Genomic DNA, 18,272 nt, shown 5'->3' with positions numbered 1-18,272 from the left:
GGGAAGGTGTACTTGGCTGACGGATCGACATTCGATATTGTGGGCATCGGTGATGTTGGCATTAGAGTCCACAGTGACTCGGTATGGCAACTACAAAAAGTAAGGCCAGAGCTGAAGAAGAACCTGATTTCAGTGGGGCAACTTGATGATGAAGGACACTCCATTAACTTTCATTGCGGTAAGTGGAAGGTCAACATTGGAGTTAGGATTTTGGCTCAGGGACACAAACTAGGTACTCTCTATATGACTACAAATATTAGAGATATAACTGCTGTTGTAGATGCTAGTGTCAATTCAAAATTATGGCATCTAAGGCTTGGGCCATATAAGCGAGAAAGGGATGAAGATACTGTTGTCTAAAGGAAAACTACTGGAACTGAAGTTAGTTGAGCTTGACATATGTGAAGGCTGCATCCTAGGGAAGTAGAAGAAGGTGAGTTTCAAAAAAATTGGGAAAGCACCTAAGCTAGAAAAGCTGGAACTGGTACACACGAATTTGTGGATTCCCTCCCCAGTGGCATCTCTTGGAGGCTCGCAGTACTATGTTACATTCATTGATGACTCAAATAGGAAGGTATGGGTTTACTTCTTGAAGCTTAAATTTGATGTATTTGAAGTTTTTAAGAAGTGGAAGGTCATGATAAAGACAGAAATTGGTCTGAAATTGAAGTGTTTTAAGATCAGACAATGGGGGAGAATACAAGGATGGGGATTTCAAATAGTTTTGTGCGGTAAATGGGATAAGGATGGTGAAAACTATTCCGGGAACGCCACATCAGAATGGTGTGGTTGAGCGCATGAACATGACTCTCAATGAGCGTGGAAGAAGTATGAGGCTGCATGCTGGACTGCTGAAAACTTTTTGGGCGGATACAATAAGCACTGCTGCTTACTTGATAAACAAAGGGCCATCAGCTCCATTGGGCCATAGACTACTTGAAGAAGTCTAGAGTGGAAATGAGGTATATCTTTCTCATTTGAAAGTTTTTGGTTGTGTTTCATATGTCTACATTGAATCTGATGCTCGTAGCAAGCTAGATGCTAAGTCTAAAAAATGTTATTTCATTGGCTATGGAGATGAGGCATTCGAGTATAGGTTTTGGGATGATCAAAACCACAAGGTCATTAGAAGTATGAATGTTACTTTTAATGAGAATGTTGTGTATAAAAATGATTATAGTGCAGAGCCAGCAAGTATAGAATCTGAGGTTGAGAAGTCTAAATTTATCAACCTAGATGGAATTCCTAAAGGCGTAGCTCAAAGAAGGAATCCAGAAACTAAAGAGTGTCCAGAAGTTGAAGAAACAGTAAATCAGCAAACTAAACAAGGTACACCGACATTGGCTGTTAGAAGTTCTCTCATAAATATTAGACCTCCACAGTGGTATTCACCCTCCTTGTTCTATATTTTGTTGATTGATGGCAGTGAACCTAAGACTTATGATGAAGCCTTGCAGGTTGAGAATTCAACCAAGTGAGAGTTAGCCATGAAGGATGAGACTCATTGATGACTAAGCAGACCTGGGAGCTGATAGAGTTGCCAGCAGGTATGAAGGCTTTGCACAACAAATGGGTGTTCAGAATAAAGTGTGAACATGATGGTAGCAAACGCTACAAGGCAAGATTGGTAGTCAAGGGATTCCAGCAGAAAGTAGGAATTGACTACACAGACATTCTCTCCGGTGGTGAAGATGACAACCATCAAAACTTTACTGAGCATTGTGGCGGTGGAGGAAATTGCATAAAATTTTCCTAGGTGGTACAGCTGTGAGTTGGGCTTCAAAGTTGCAGAAAATTGGTGCTCTTTCCACAACATAAGTTGAACATGTAGCTTTGACAGAAGCCGAGAAGGAGATGGTTTGGCTACAGAGTTTCTTGGATGAATTGGGTACAAAGGATGAGAAGGCATTCTACACTGTGATAGTCATAGTGCTATCTTTCATGCGAAAAACTAGGTGTGTATCATTCAAGAACGAAGCACATTCAATTAATGTATCACTTCATTCGCTATCTTCTAGAAAGTGAACAACTGACCCTTGAGAAGATTAGTGGAACTGAGAATCCGGCAAACATATTGACAAAATGTGTAACTATTGAGATGGTCTTCGAGCTTGAGGAAAAGAGATGTCTTGAGAAAGTTTGCTTTTGGGATTTGATGAAATTCAAGTCAAGTGGGAGATTGTTATCATGTTGACTTGCTTTTAATAAGTCTTGTGGTGGGCCTCTTTTGTTTGATTGGTGGAGATGATTCAACTCCACTTTTGTTGGTTCGTTATTTTTCTTCTTAGCCACGTTTTTTGCTGGAGCTTTACTTCATGGAGAAGTAATCACTTTACTTCATGGAGAAGTAGCTTTTTATAAAAGAGTTGCACTACAACATGAATATCAATTAGAGAGAGGAGAAACAAAAAAGAAGTCTCATCTCACTTAACATAGAGTGAATTTTTGGGTGTATTGGGGCTTTTGCGCTTTGAGTGATTTTCTCCATGTAATCGTTTTGATAGTAAATGTTTTCCTGCGTCTCCTACAGTGGATGTACCTCAGATTGGGAGAACCACTTAAATCTTGGTGTTGTGTGTGATTGATTTAATTTTTCTGTCTTCTTATTTTTCGCATCTCACGGGCCTTGGGAAATAAGACATATTTCCTGACAAGGTGGACATCACAACTTTTACCTTGTTGAGAGTTGGTCTCCCAATAGTCGCGTTATAGCTTATAGGGGGTCCACAATACGTTGGAGAGGTAGTACCTGCTGTGACTTGCAGAGTTATGGATTGCCCGTGAATCTTATCTTCTCGAATGACGACCAATATAAAATATCGTTCCAACTTCTGTTATCGATTAGGATCTGATCGAGGTTGAAATTCGACACAACCATTGTCACAACCAAGGCGTCATCGTGGGGATGGACCACCCCTATGCTTCTTCCATAGTGAAAGAAATGGTCACCGGCTCCTTCCCCGTAGATTTTGAGGGCCTCTCAATTGCATGCACTTCCCTTGAATGCAACTTTCGGTCATGAGCCCTTCTTGCTGAACTAGACTCCCCACCTCTGGTGAATCCTACAATTAAAATTATGGTTTGGATTTCTCTTAGCACACCCCCTTGCGTTTGTCTAAGTGACTTCCTTCTCTGTTGCCCCATCTGCGCTTTCCCGATCACCTTCTTGATCACTCCTCAGGTCGCTTATTTTTGTACTTCTCCGACAGTGATTCTGGCAATCCTATGATCGCGATTTCCTCGATTGTCCTTTCCACAAGGGGGCTTTTGTTGTTGTCTCTGTTTTGAGACAAACCTGGCCAACTTGCCATCCTTGATCAATCTTTCTATCTCCATGCAAAGTGTGATGCATTTCTTAGTGTCATGACAGAGTCTTTGTGAAAGTTCCAGTATTGGTTCATGTTCCATGAGTCAGTAGGTGCCCTCATTTTTCATGGTCACTTGAGTCCCGAATAATCCCGAATAATAGGCTCTGAGACGTTGGTGTTGAGGGGGGGAAAATTGAACTCCCTTTCAGTTATGGGTGTCCGCTTGCCAGACCCCTTGAAACCCTTCCTCAAGCTCCCTTCTTGGTACTGTGAATCCTTCGACTTCTTCCTGGATTCCTTCGTATGCTACCAGTTAGCTTCCGCCAATGTGCAATTGGTTTCCTTTGCGTTAATGAACTCCTCAGCCTTATCCATAAAATCCTAACGAGTTGTCAATGGTCCTTCAAGCCAATTTTGCCATGAAGTTTCTTTGAGGAAAAAAAAATCCCATTAAATAAAGGCTACAAGGACCAAGTTCTCCTGAGCATCTACCACAGTCAACCTCTCTCTGTATTGAATTGTTGAATGTAGTCTTTAAGGGACTTGGATGGTTTTTGCTTCAGGGTCAACAATTATGCTGACGGTCTCTTCTGTTTCCTTCTTGCGAGGAATTGTGTCAAGAACATTCTACTCAAACTTTTGTGAAGCTCTCGAGAGTGAGAGGAAACGCTCGGCATGCTATCTCATCAGGGGTCCCATTCAAAGTGAGATGGGTGATGTTATACTCCAAGTGTTTCGATGGAATCCGTTGTTTCATCGTACACTTTAAGGTGGGGAACTTTGAACTTCTTGGGAAGCGCTACCTTCAAAACCCGTTGAGTGAATGGGAGATTCTTATCTGTGAGTAAGTCTTCTATCGCAAGTCGCCCTCTGTCCAATCTTTGAGCCATCTCTTCATACTTGGCCTTCAAATCATTAAGTGTTGCATTCACGTCTCCTTCCCTTTTGGGGTTCTTTGCTTGGATGGATCTTTGTCTTGAATTATGGGCTCCATAGCTTTGCTGCTTCGATCCTCCTCCTCCTCACTTTCTTCTTCTTGGTAATAAGTTGGAATGTAAGAAGAGTCTTCTTCAATTTGATAATCTTCATCCGTAGAATCGTGTAAAGATTCTTGGTTTCTCCGAGAGGATCTCAAGTGTTGCTTTTCAAAGGGAGGTCGTTGTCGTTGCTCTCCAACGCAGCGTCGTAGCACCTCATTCTAACGATCAAGGGTTTCTGCGGTTTGGAGTTGAGCTTCTAAGTCTATTTCTCGTTGGGCCGAGTGTCTAGAAGTTCCTATAGCTGCAATTTTCTTTGGGGTGTGAGGTGATTTGAGGGATACTTCTACAGATTGTTCGATCCTTTTTTCGGCATTCCTTGCGCTTTGGGACCTTGTATTCACCATTTTTTATCTTCTTCTTTTTGGTTGAGAACAACAAAGAAAGTCATTCCCACAAACAATGTCAAATTGTTAGGACAATTTTTGGGTGGTTTGGTGAACCCTTTGGAAGGGGTATCATTGACCCTTTGGTGAACCCTTCGGGGTGGGCAAATTATCCGATTACCACCTACCGACCGCTTACAGAACTGAACTGAACCGAACCGAACCGCCATCGACTAATTTCGATTTGGTAGTCGGTATAAAATTTTGTTTCGAAAGTTGGTTCAGTTACCGAACCGAACCACCTTTTAACCGACCGATTAACCGAACCGACATAAAACGAAACGACGTAGTTTTAGTAAGAACAAAACGTTTGATTTTTTATTTTTATTTTTCCTTTAAAAAAAATCAAAACGACGTTGTTTCATTACCCATGTTAATCGACTTAATCGATTTAACCGACTGCCTATTAACCAACTTAACCGATATTTTAGAAAATATAATTTGTCGGAATGAAGTTGGTGAATTAACCAACTTAACCGACAAAGTCGGTTAACCGACCAAATTAACTAACTTAACCGCCTACCTAACCGATACCCACCCCTATTCAATCTCCTCAAAAGAAAGGAAATTAGAAAAAGGAACTTGCTGGAGCTGGCTGGCGGGGTACAACTTTAATGCTCAAGTCAAATAGTGTTTGAGGATAAAAAAACTAATGAAATTGTAGAGTTCAAGTATTAGAGAGATCAAGATCCTTTACCATTCTCCTTTTTGCATTTATATAGTTTCTCGATTGTTGGAGTGCCCATGCTAACCCTATCTTGTTGCCTTCGTACCGGCATTAGGTGGCTTAACTGTCAATTCAGACATGTTTGTGGCAGTCTAACCATCCTCAAATACAATGATATATTGTGCTTGCCATGTTCATATCTCGGGATCCCAGAAAGGTATGGCTTAACTGTCAAATCAGATGCCTGTTAGCTGTCAAATCAAACATGTTTATGGCAGTTTAACCATCTTCAAATACAATGATATACTGTGCTGGCCATATTCATATCTCGAGATCCCAGAAAGGTATGGCCTAGAAATTTTTGTGGTGTAGGTCTTGTCAAATCAATCAATAAACCCCTTGCCTATCAGGTAGCGGATCAATCCTCGCATCAATTGGTTTTGTTGACTGAGCCTTGTCTAGCAGGGCGTGTCCTTGATTGCTAGTTGGGGCTTCCCACTCCTAATCGAGGGTTGTAGATGGGACTCGATCGTGAAGGGGGCTTTCATCCATTTAGGCTTCCTGGCAATCGTCGTAAACGAATGGGGTGATACTCGACCCTGACCTTATTATGGTTTCCCAAATGTAGTTAGGGACAAGTCGTTCCCGCTACGGGTAACCAATTTGTAGGCCCGTCATCCAGTTGAATGGGCTCTCGGGTCTTTAGAACTAACCTAAGGATATGGCCCATGTCCCAACACCAAAGAAGCAAAAAAATAATAATAATCCAATCACATAGGACACTAAGATTTAACGTGGTTCGACTTAACAAGCCTACATCCACAGGCGGAGACGACCAGGAGAAAATTGACTATCAAAATATGAGTATAACTAATAGTAGGGAAAAAAACCACTTAAAACCCAAAGCTCTAATACTCAAATCTCATTCTCACACAAAAGATAACTATTGGCAAGAGAAAATATTCTCTAAATTCTCTACGCCAGGTTGCGTTACAAACGTGAGAAAAACTGAGATCGCAAAATCTCTCTCTTCCGCTCAGTGCATCCAAGGCCTAAACATGTTGCTCATTTTATAAGCCAAGACGTCGGTCTATCATAAGGACTCCAAGTCCAAGTTGAAGAAGTGATGAAGACCAACTACTTGGAGATTAAAAAACCCGAGCAAAAAAGAGTTCTATTCAAGTCATATACAATATGTCTCTTCTCATGTGAGAATTAATAAAAAAATAACATGTGCTTATCGCATGGTCAAGGGACACATGACACTTTTAAAGATTGGGTTTGAGGAATTCTTAAAATCTAATTTGTAGGAAATTTATATCCAATATATAGAGCTTTCAAACAAGGTATTTTCTCCATTGAAGTAGACAACGAACATCATATATCTTTACATATAAGAGTGGATAAGAAAACTTTTACACAGATATATTCAATTATAAAGATCTATCTATTGTGTTATTAGAACATGAATAGACAAAAAATCGAATCAATGACATGGGATATAGATATCTAACTTGGTACGTCATATTTAAAAGTATCATGCTGCATAGAGAAATGATCCCTACACTCATTTCTCACAACAGCCCCACAACAAGCTTACCAGCCACGTCAGCTTGTTGTGGGGCTGTTGTGAGAAATGAGTGTAGGGATCATTTCTCTGCTGCATAAAGGCTGAAAAAAACAGTGGAAGGAAATGTGGATACTCACTGTTTAGTCTCCAGAAAAAATAGAAGAATGACAAGAGAACTCTTCAAAACAATATATATTTGTAAATAAAAAAATAATTTCGAAACCGTGCATATTGAACAAATAATTTAAGTAGCCAAACCATGCATATTGAACAAATAATTTTTCAAGGATATATAAACATGAGAAATTTTCTTATTTATCTTTTACTTTTCAAATTTCTTAGGTTGCTTTTTTAAATTAATGTGTTGATAAATATATAGATTTTTTAAAATATTTTAATTTTATGAAATATATAATTGTAGTTAGCTAAGATTATAGATGATAATGATTCTATTGAGCCATAACCGAATCTTAAACGAACTCATGTCAAGGTGGATTTAGCAAATCTACCGGTAGATCCCCTTCAATCTAGTATGAAATATATAATTGTAGTTTAGTCTAATTGTTTATTTATGGTTATATTTTTTAATATTTTTCATTAATTTTTTTGTAATTCTATCTTTTAATCTTGCTCCCTGTCAACCAAAATTCTGGCCCCTCTACTGTTGCTTGCATATATGCTTCAAAGCATTGAACATGACCAATATAAAATAAAAATAAAAATAAAGCATTAAACATGTACCACACAATCATCAATCCAAGTCCAACCGCTCACCTTAAATTTAGTAGGCTGAATTAATTGGAACACTACTGCATCACCATCAACTAGGTCATGATCATTAGCAAACCCTTTCCAACCAGCACTAAGACCAGTTTTGTTAACGAGGTATTTTGTTGGGGACTCATTTCCATCCTCATCTACCAAAGTAATCATTTCGTCCTTGGAGGGAAGGTGCGCCTTGCAAAACTGGACCGGCAGACCCTATTGGTAGGTTGAACCAAAAAGTTATCACAAATATTTAGAAATTACATTCAATTCTATCGTCCATATGAACAATCAAAATTTTACCAATACCATTTTTCATTCTACAAAAAGAAGAAGATATCATGTCCAACCATTTAAAAGGAAAAGAAACGATTGAAAGTCAAAATTTCATTTTCTGTCGTGTTCAAACAATACTTTTTATGACGAATAACCTCTCTAAGGCCGGGTCACTTCGTGTACCCACCCCTTAAGTAAACCTCGGACTCGTGTAAAGCGCCCCCTCCACACGGATTGGGTAATACTCGGGCTTTACTTGTGGGCTGACCCAAAGGAATTGTTTGCACTCATGGAAATTTGAACCTTAGACTTCATGGAATTACCACAAAGACCAAGACCCTCACCACTGTGTTAGGAAATAAGTCCTATTTCCTAGGACCGGTGAGAAACGAAAAATTAAGAAGACAAAGAAAAATTAAATCACCCACATATGACACAAAGATTTAAGTGGTTCCCTCAAACCGAGGTACATCCACTGTAGGAGACGCAGAGAAAATTCACTATTAAAAATAGTTACAGGGAGAAAATCACTCAAAGCTCAAAACCCCAATACACCCAGATCTCCTTCTCTCAAGAAAAGATAATCAAAGAAACAAAGAAGTTCTTGTTTCTTTTACTATACGGCAACACAAAGGAGTAAACTCTCCTTAGTTTTCTTTTTCTTTTTTTTTCTGTGAGTGTTTCCTTCAGATTGACTCTTTTCTGTCTTCGGGTGATCGATTTAAATGCTTCAAGCCTAGTGCTTCTATTAAATGATGCTGTGCACCATCCACTCAATGATGCTGTCCACCATCCACTCAATGATGCTGTCCACCATTGAGTGCATCATTTCCACTCAATGATGTTGTCCACCATCCACTCTTCAATAATCACGAATGGGCTCCACCAAGACTTAATAAAATCAAGTCAAACATAACAATCTCCCACTTGAGTTAATTTTTCATCATGTCCCGAATTTTCTCAAGATGTCTCCTCCACTTGTCTTCAAGCTCGAAGACCAACTGAAGCTGCGCACAGCTTCAGTTTCTCAACAGTCACACCTTTTGTAAACATGTCTGCTGGATTCTCTGTACCTCGAATCTTCTCAAGTATCAACTGTCCGCTCTCCAGTAGTGAACGTATGAAGTGATACCTCAACTGAATGTGCTTTGTCCTTGAATGATACGCCGGGTTCTTCGCAAGAAAAATAGCGCTCTGACTGTCACTGTGTAGAACGCTCTTCTCATTCTTCTTACCCAACTCATCCAAGAAACCCTTTAGCCAGACCATCTCCTTTCCGGCTTCTGTCACAGCCACGTATTCAGCTTCTGTAGTAGAAAGGGCCACAATTTTCTGTAACTTTGAGGCCCAGCACACCGCTGTACCACCCAGGGTATATACAAACCCTGTAGTACTCTTCCTGCTATCAACATCACCAGCTAGATCAGCATCCACGTAGCCCTGCAGCTTCAAATATGCTCCTGTGAAGCAAAGGGACATATCTGAAGTTCCTCTCAGATATCGCAAAATCCACTAGACTGCCTCCCAATGCTGTTTCCCTGGATTGCCCATATATCTGCTCACAGCTCCCACTGCATGTGCAATATCCGGTCTAGTGCAGACCATTGCGTACATCAAACTTCCAATAGCTGAGGCGTAGGGCACCTTGCTCATGTAATCCTTATCCTGATCCGTCTTTGGTGACTGATCCTTGGTTAGTTTGAATTGACTTCCCAAGGGTGTGCTTACCGGCTTAGCTTTATCCATGCTAAACCTGCTGAGAATCTTCTTCACATACTCTGTTTGTGAAAGCTTCAGTGTACCATTAGTTCTGTCTCTAATGATTCTCATACCTAGGATTTGTTTTGCAGCTCCCAAATCCTTCATTGCAAACTGTGATGACAACTGTTTCTTCAATTTCTTGATCTCTTCCATACTGGACCCTGCAACGAGCATATCATCCACATACAGCAGTAGGATGATATAAGAGTTCTTAAAACTCTTAATATAACAGCAGTGATCTGCATTGCACCTCGTAAACCCAGCAGAGTCCATGAAGCTGTCAAACTTCTTGTACCATTGTCTTGGAGCTTGTTTTAAGCCATACAAGCTCTTCCTCAGTTTGCATACCTGACTCTCTTTCCCCTGCACTGTGAATCCCTGTGGCTGCTTCATGTAGATATTTTCCTCCAAATCGCCATGAAGGAATGCTGTCTTCACATCTAACTGCTCAATATGTAGATTCTCTGCTGCCACAATTCCTAGTACCAGTCTGATGGTTGTCATTTTCACCACTGGTGAAAATATATCGGTGTAGTCAATACCTTCCTTTTGCTGAAAGCCCTTGACAACCAATCTCGCCTTGTAGCGCTTGCTATTATCATGCTCACCCTTTATTTTGTACACCCACTTGTTATGTAAAGCCTTCTTACCTGCTGGCAATTTAGTCAGCTCCCATGTTTGGTTAGTCAATAATGAGTCCATCTCATCTTTCATTGCTAACTCCCACTTGATTGAATCTTCAACCTGCAAGGCTTCATCATATGTCTCTGGCTCACCGCCATCTGTCAACAGAATATAAAACAAGGAGGGTGAATAATGCTGTGGAGGTCTAATGGTTCTAGCAGACCTTCGGACAGCCGTTGTAGGTGTTCCTTGCTCAATCTGTTGTTCTTCAGTTTCTTCATCTTCGGAATCTTGTTCAGCTTCTGGATCCTCATCAACTTCTGAATTTCTTCTTTGAGCTGCATCATTAGAAATCTCATCCAAGCTGATAAAATCAGGCTTCTCAGCCTCTGACTCTACATTGACTGTTTTTGCATTCGAACCGTCCTTGTACACAGCCATTTCATTAAAAGTAACATTCCTACTTCTAATGATCTTCCGGTTATGATCATCCCAAAACCTATACCCGAATGCCTCATCCCCATAGCCAATGAAATAACATTTCTTAGACTTAGCATCTAACTTGCTACGAGCATCAGATTCAATGTAAACATATGAAACACAACCAAAAACTTTTAAGTGAGAAAGATTTACCTTCTTTCCGCTCCAGACTTCTTCAGGTAGTCTGTGGTCCAAAGGAACTGAAGGTCCTCTGTTTATCAGGTAAGCGGCAGTGGTTACTGCATCAGCCCAAAAAAATTTCGGTAGCCCAGCATGCAGTCTCATACTTCTTGCACGCTCATTGAGAGTTCTGTTCATGCGCTCAGCCACGCCATTCTGCTGTGGCGTTCCAGGAATAGTTTTCTCTCTGTTTGAAACTCCCATCTTCATATTCTCTCCCCCATTGTCTAATCTTAGACATTTTAATTTGAGACCAGTTTCTGTCTCTACCATGACCTTCCACTTCTTAAAAACTTCAAATACATCAGATTTAAGTTTTAAGAAATAAACTCATACCTTTCTACTTGAGTCATCAATGAATGTAATATAGTAGCGCGAGCCTCCAAGAGATGCCACTGGAGAGGGACCCCACAAATCCGTGTGTACCAACTCCAACTTCTCAGGCTTCGGAGTTCTGCCAACATTCATGAAACTTACCTTCTTCTACTTTCCTAGGATGCAGTCTTCACACAAATTAGATTCAACTGCCTTCAATTCTGGTAGTTTCCCCTTTGACAGCAATGTTAGGAAATAAGTCCTATTTCCCAGGACCGGTGAGAAACGAAAAATTAAGAAGACAAAGAAAAATTAAATCACGTGGGAGATTGTTATGTTTGACTTGATTTTATTAAGTCTTGGTGAAGCCCATTCGTGATTTGAAGAGTGGATGGTGGACAACATCATTGAGTGAAAATGATGCACTCAATGGTGGACAGCATCATCCACTCTTCAATAATCACGAACTTAATAAAATCAAGTCAAACATAACAATCTCCCACGTGATTTAATTTTTCTTTGTCTTCTTAATTTTTCGTTTCTCACCGGTCCTGGGAAATAGGACTTATTTCCTAACAACTGGTATCAGAGCCATTTTTTCTTGGTTAGAGCCAAGGTTTGGTTTGTGTGGGAGCGATGGCAACAGAAGAAGGGAGGATGGTAATTGAAAAATTCAATGGCACAGATTTTGGGTACTGGAAAGTGCAGATTGAAGATATTCTTTATGGGAAGGATCTTCATCAACCGCTTTTGGGAGAACAACCTGACGACATGCATGATAACGAGTGGGCCCTGCTTGATCGTAAGGCCCTGGCAGTTATCAGGTTATCATTGTCAAAATCAGTGGCGCACAACGTTTGTAAAGGAGAAGACCACAGCTGGTCTAATGGCGGCTTTGTCAAGCATGTACGAGAAGCCGTCGGCTAACAACAAGGTGCACCTGATGAAGAAATTGTTCAATCTGAAGATGGCGGAAGGAGCTTCGGTGGCGCGACATCTAAATGAATTCAACACCATCACAAATCAACTATCCTCAGTGGAAATTGATTTTGATTATGAGATTCGCGCATTGATTGTGTTGGGTCATGGACTCGGGAGCCTCTTTTCATACCACTGCGATCCGTAAAGTACTCGAAAACTATGTTGCTGGAGATTTCGGGAAAGTGTACTTGGCTGACGGAACGCTTTTGGATATAGTGGGCATGAGCGATGTTCGCATTAGAGTCCACAGCGATTCGGTATGGAAGCTACAAAAGGTCAGACACGTCCCACAGCTGAAGAAGAACCTGATTTCAGTGGGACAACTTGACGAATAAGGACATGCCATAAAATTTCACGATGGTCAGTGGAAAGTATGCATGGGAGCCAGACTCTTGGCTCAAGGATATAAAATAGGTACTCTCTATTTGACTACTAATTTGAGAGATACAGTTGCAGTTGCAAAAGGTGACTCTAAACTATGGCACCTAAGGCTTGGGCATATGAGCGAAAAAGGGATGAAGGTGTTGCTTGTTATGTTTGACTTGATTTTATTAAGTCTTGGTGGAGCCCATTCGTGATTATTGAAGAGTGGATGGTGGACAACATCATTGAGTGGAAATGATGCACTCAATGGTGGACAGCATCATTGAGTGGATGGTGGACAGCATCATTGAGTGGAAATGATGCACTCAATGGTGCCACTCAATGGTGGACAGCATAATTGAGTGGATGGTGCACAGCATCATTTAATAGAAGCACTAGGCTTGAAGCATTTAAATCGATCACCCGAAGACAGAAAAGAGTCAATCTAAAGGAAACACTCACAGAAAAAAAAAAGAAAAAAAAAGAAAAAAAGAAAACTAAGGAGAGTTTACTCCTTTGTGTTGCCGTATAGTAAAAGAAACAAGAACTTCTTTGTTTCTTTGATTATCTTTTCTTGAGAGAAGGAGATCTGGGTGTATTGGGGTTTTGAGCTTTGAGTGATTTTCTCAGATTGACTCTTTTCTGTCTTCGGGTGATCGATTTAAATGCTTCAAACCTAGTGCTTCTATTAAATGATGTTGTGCACCATCCACTCAATGATGCTGTCCACCATTGAGTGGCACCATTGAGTGCATCATTTCCACTCAATGATGCTGTCCACCATCCACTCAATGATGTTGTCCACCATTGAGTGCATCATTTCCACTCAATGATGTTGTCCACCATCCACTCTTCAATAATCACGAATGGGCTCCACCAAGACTTAATAAAATCAAGTCAAACATAACAAGCAACACCTTCATCCCTTTTTCGCTCATATGCCCAAGCCTTAGGTGCCATAGTTTAGAGTCACCTTTTGCAACTGCAACTGCAACTGTATCTCTCAAATTAGTAGTCAAATAGAGAGTACCTATTTTATATCCTTAAGCCAAGAGTCTGGCTCGCATGCATACTTTCCACTGACCATCGTGAAATTTTATGGCATGTCCTTCTTCGTCAAGTTGTCCCACTGAAATCAGGTTCTTCTTCAGCTGTGGGACGTGTCTAACCTTTTGTAGCTTCCATACCGAATCGCTGTGGACTCTAATGCGAACATCGCCCATGCCCACTATATCCAGAGGCGTTCCGTCAGCCAAGTACACTTTCCCGAAATCTCCAGCAACATAGTTTTCGAGTACTTTACGGATCGCAGTGGTATGAAAAGAGGCTCCCGAGTCCATGACCCAAGAGTCAAGAGGACTGTCAACAGAGAGAATTAGAGCATCTTGTATTTCTTCTGTTGCCACGACGTTTGCGGAGTCGTTACCAGTCTTCTTCCTTGGTTCTTTACAATTTTTCTTGAAGTGGCCAGTCTTGCCACAATTCCAACACTCTGGTTGTCGTCCAGATTTGGATTTGCTTCTACCCTTTATGGATTTTGATCTGCCCCCGCCAGAGTTTCTGTCTTGTACTCTACCTCTAGTCTCGAGGTTTAGGGCTGTACCAGAAGTCGAGGTTTCACCGGCGTCTTTTCTCCGAACTTCCTCGCTTAGAATCAAATCTCGTATGTCTTCATAACTTAGTTTGCTCTTCCCTGCAGAATTGCTCACAGCCATCCGCACAGCTTCCCAGCTATTTGGCAACGACGCCAACACAATCAATGCGCGAATCTCATAATCAAAATCAATTTCCACTGAGGATAGTTGATTTGTGATGGTGTTGAATTCATTTAGATGTCGCGCCACCGAAGCTCCTTCCGCCATCTTCAGATTGAACAATTTCTTCATCAGGTGCACCTTGTTGTTAGCCGACGGCTTCTCGTACATGCTTGACAAAGCCGCCATTAGACCAGCTGTGGTCTTCTCCTTTACAACGTTGTGCGCCACTGATTTTGACAATGATAACCTGATAACTGCCAGGGCCTTACGATCAAGCAGGGCCCACTCGTTATCATGCATGTCGTCAGGTTGTTCTCCCAAAAGCGGTTGATGAAGATCCTTCCCATAAAGAATATCTTCAATCTGCACTTTCCAGTACCCAAAATCTGTGCCATTGAATTTTTCGATTACCATCCTCCCTTCTTCTGTTGCCATCGCTCCCACACAAACCAAACTTTGGCTCTAACCAAGAAAAAATGGCTCTGATACCAGTTGTTAGGAAATAAGTCCTATTTCCCAGGACCGGTGAGAAACGAAAAATTAAGAAGACAAAGAAAAATTAAATCACCCACATATGACAAAAAGATTTAAGTGGTTCCCTCAAACCGAGGTACATCCACTGTAGGAGACGCAGAGAAAATTCACTATTAAAAATAGTTACAGGGAGAAAATCACTCAAAGCTCAAAACCCCAATACACCCAGATCTCCTTCTCTAAAGAAAAGATAATCAAAGAAACAAAGAAGTTCTTGTTTCTTTTACTATACGGCAACACAAAGGAGTAAACTCTCCTTAGTTTTCTTTTTCTTTTTTTCTGTGAGTGTTTCCTTCAGATTGACTCTTTTCTGTCTTCGGGTGATCGATTTAAATGCTTCAAGCCTAGTGCTTCTATTAAATGATGTTGTGAACCATCCACTCAATGATGCTGTCCACCATTGAGTGGCACCATTGAGTGCATCATTTCCACTCAATGATGCTGTCCACCATCCACTCAATGATGCTGTCCACCATTGAGTGCATCATTTCCACTCAATGATGTTGTCCACCATCCACTCTTCAATAATCACGAATGGGCTCATCCAAGACTTAATAAAATCAAGTCAAACATAACACACTGGAGCCAAATCCTTGGGATGTTTAAACAATATCTTATGACACAAAATCCATAAACAATTTCGTTTACAACAAGTCTAAGAACAAACAGTGACTCAACACCTGCCTACTACTACAGATTACTGAAAGAACAGTCTTGGTTCAGAATATAATCTAATTTGTTTGTACAAGTCATTAACTTACCAGCCAAAATCCTCTGGTGACATGTGAATGGAGCATGGGCTTCAAAAAAGTGGGGAATTCCGATCCCAAACCTGATTCAACTTGTTCTGCTCTCTCAATTGCATCTTGCCTTGCTTCATTCGAAGCATAAAATCGGTTCAACAGGTCTCTTGGTCGATAGTTCCTACAAGTGAATCCCACAAAATACTCAAGTCTTTCATTGATTACTAAAAAATTGAATGCTGAGACACACACCAACCTTATGGACCTCCCCAAAGGTTCAAATGGTACCTGCCAAGAATCCAAAATAAAGCATTTGAACAATGTAAAACTATGACTAAGCGCATCCATAACAACTCAAAACATTACCAAAACCAATTTAAGAAACAATTAAATACTTTGTAATGGAAATCAATTAGGAGGGCAGTGTAACGTATCTGCAACTCCAAGTTCAATCGGTACTTCTTTAATATGGACCCTATAATCTAAGTCAAGTGATCTTGATGGCCACGGAATAAAAAGAAAACAGCAGGGATTCTAGAAAACAGAGAAAACAGAGAATAACACAATACAAAATGCAAGATATAATGAAACACAAACCTAGTGCTTTATGTAGATGTTAGTATGATAATACTCGCAAGTGAAGATTAATAGACGACATCAAACTTTATTGTTTGCAACATTGGCAACAAATTAAAGCAACTCGGGATTGGAAAAAAAAAATTCTCAAAAATCTAATCTGAAATCAACCTAGTAATCTTCCACAAACGGTTTCATTTTCAAACACAGAATTACCATGTTCAGAAAAAAAAAATGATAAAAATTATTAAAAAAAAAAAAAACGAAAAAGAAAAAAAATGGGACCGAAAACAAATGCATAGTGATCAGAGTCTAGATTAGATTTGTGTGCATGTAATACAAAGAGAGAGAGAGAGAGAGAGAGAGAGAGCTGACTTCGTGGTAATTCGAGGGGGGCTTTGCGGCGACGCGGCTGGACCTTCTCACGCTCACCGAAGAGAGGTCCACCGGCAGCTTAGGTCGCCTCACCTGCTTCGCCTGCCCGTACAAATAACCAAAAAAATAATAATAATTCCACCATTACAATCAAACTTCAAAACCGAAAAAACAAACAGAGGGAGTTATCAAACCCACCGCCGGAGAGGGCCTAGGGCTCGAGGCCTTGAGAGCTTTAGCGAGCTTCCCCAGATTCAGCTCCTCCAGTCTCTTCTTGTTCTCTTCCAGCCTCTGTCGCCGGCACTCCTCATAGCTTGACTTCGATTTGACTACCATTATCCTTCTCTCCAAACAACGATTCCTCTCTCTCTCTCTCTCTCTCTCTCTCTCTCTCTCTCTTTCTCCAGAGGAAGACCTAACTCTTACAAAGAAACATTTTTGACCGTTGGACTGTCCTTTGCCCTATTCTGGACAATGGGAAGAAATGTGGTATGGGCAACGGTCGTATTTGAGAGCTGATTTGTTTAAACTTTAAAACTTTTAATTTCAAAATGTGGCAACGTCACTAGGACACGTTGCACTTTCCTAGGATTTTGAGCATTGGTCCTTCCGAGGACATGTTAACAAACGCTCCTCTCAACCCAATTCGGGTTCGTGTTTTGTTGAGCCGTTGGTATACAATTTTATATGAGCAATTTCCATTTAATTAAATAATTTAAATCGATAAATAAAACACGATACATTTAACTTATTTAATAAAAAAATCATATCGATTAACCAGAAAATGTCCAATTTAACCATATTGGACATGTTTAATATAAGATCTGATTAAAATAATTTCATATCTCATAAGTGAATATTATATTTATTATAAAAATTCAAAACTAAATTCATAATAATTAATTTAATCTTGGATATCCAATTATTCATAACCATCATTAATAACATAACCCAAGTTCCCAGCAAAATATCCAATCAACATCCAATAAAATTAATTTTAATATACAAACACGTAACCATCAAATAACATAATAAAACTTCATCACTAAGCAACATCATTCGTTAGTAATAAAATGGGAGATGGAGTTAAAATGTAATTTTAGATTTGTATGAATTACGCGGGTCAACTATAGGTTAAGTAGGTTGACTCGAAATTGACCCGTTTATTAACTGCGTCTAATCAGCTCAACACCTCAACTTGATTTGACCTGAATTTGATTACATTAAACTCTAACCAACTAATTTCTTGTTTTGTTCATATTAAATTCGTATATCATGTAAAAAATTGTCACTTCTACTTTTAATAGTAAACTACTGGCATTTTAGCGCCATAAGGTATTTATCACTAATACCGAATTGTTTTTGTCTCGAGAATGAGATGAGATTAAATTCTTAGATTATTCTAACATCTAAATTTCTTCGAATTGTAACTATTATTTTTTAAAATGTGTTTAGTGTTATTTTCTTGCAAATCTACCATCGAATTTGTAGAACCATACATGTGACCCAATAAATTCAATAATGGATCTGCATATTTCTTGTATGGAGATGGCTAAAAGATATGCAAGTGAATG

The 18,272-nt window shown here is 40.0% G+C and overlaps 1 protein-coding gene across 2 annotated transcripts in view; it reads right to left on the bottom strand.

The window, feature by feature from the left end:
* Positions 1–17,241, bottom strand: part of LOC133882352 (B3 domain-containing protein At3g19184-like) — a 32,227-nt gene extending 14,986 nt beyond the window's left edge. Inside the window, exons 1-5 of one of the 2 annotated variants that reach the window (XM_062321500.1) lie at positions 16,897–17,241; positions 16,699–16,800; positions 16,004–16,035; positions 15,766–15,928; positions 7,743–7,949 (exon numbers count right to left, since the gene is read on the bottom strand). In XM_062321500.1, the coding sequence (XP_062177484.1) occupies positions 7,743–7,949; positions 15,766–15,928; positions 16,004–16,035; positions 16,699–16,800; positions 16,897–17,034 (642 nt within the window). In that variant the 5' untranslated portion in view covers positions 17,035–17,241. The remainder of the gene's footprint in view (positions 1–7,742; positions 7,950–15,765; positions 15,929–16,003; positions 16,036–16,698; positions 16,801–16,896) is intronic. The other variant, XM_062321499.1, reaches the window with a different exon arrangement.
* Positions 17,242–18,272: the final 1,031 nt, after the last annotated feature.

The sequence above is a fragment of the Alnus glutinosa genome, chromosome 11 (genome assembly GCF_958979055.1).
Source record: "Alnus glutinosa chromosome 11, dhAlnGlut1.1, whole genome shotgun sequence".
Lineage (NCBI taxonomy): Eukaryota > Viridiplantae > Streptophyta > Magnoliopsida > Fagales > Betulaceae > Alnus > Alnus glutinosa.
Note: the sequence above shows the minus strand (reverse complement) of the source record. Positions and strands in the feature narration are given on the sequence as shown.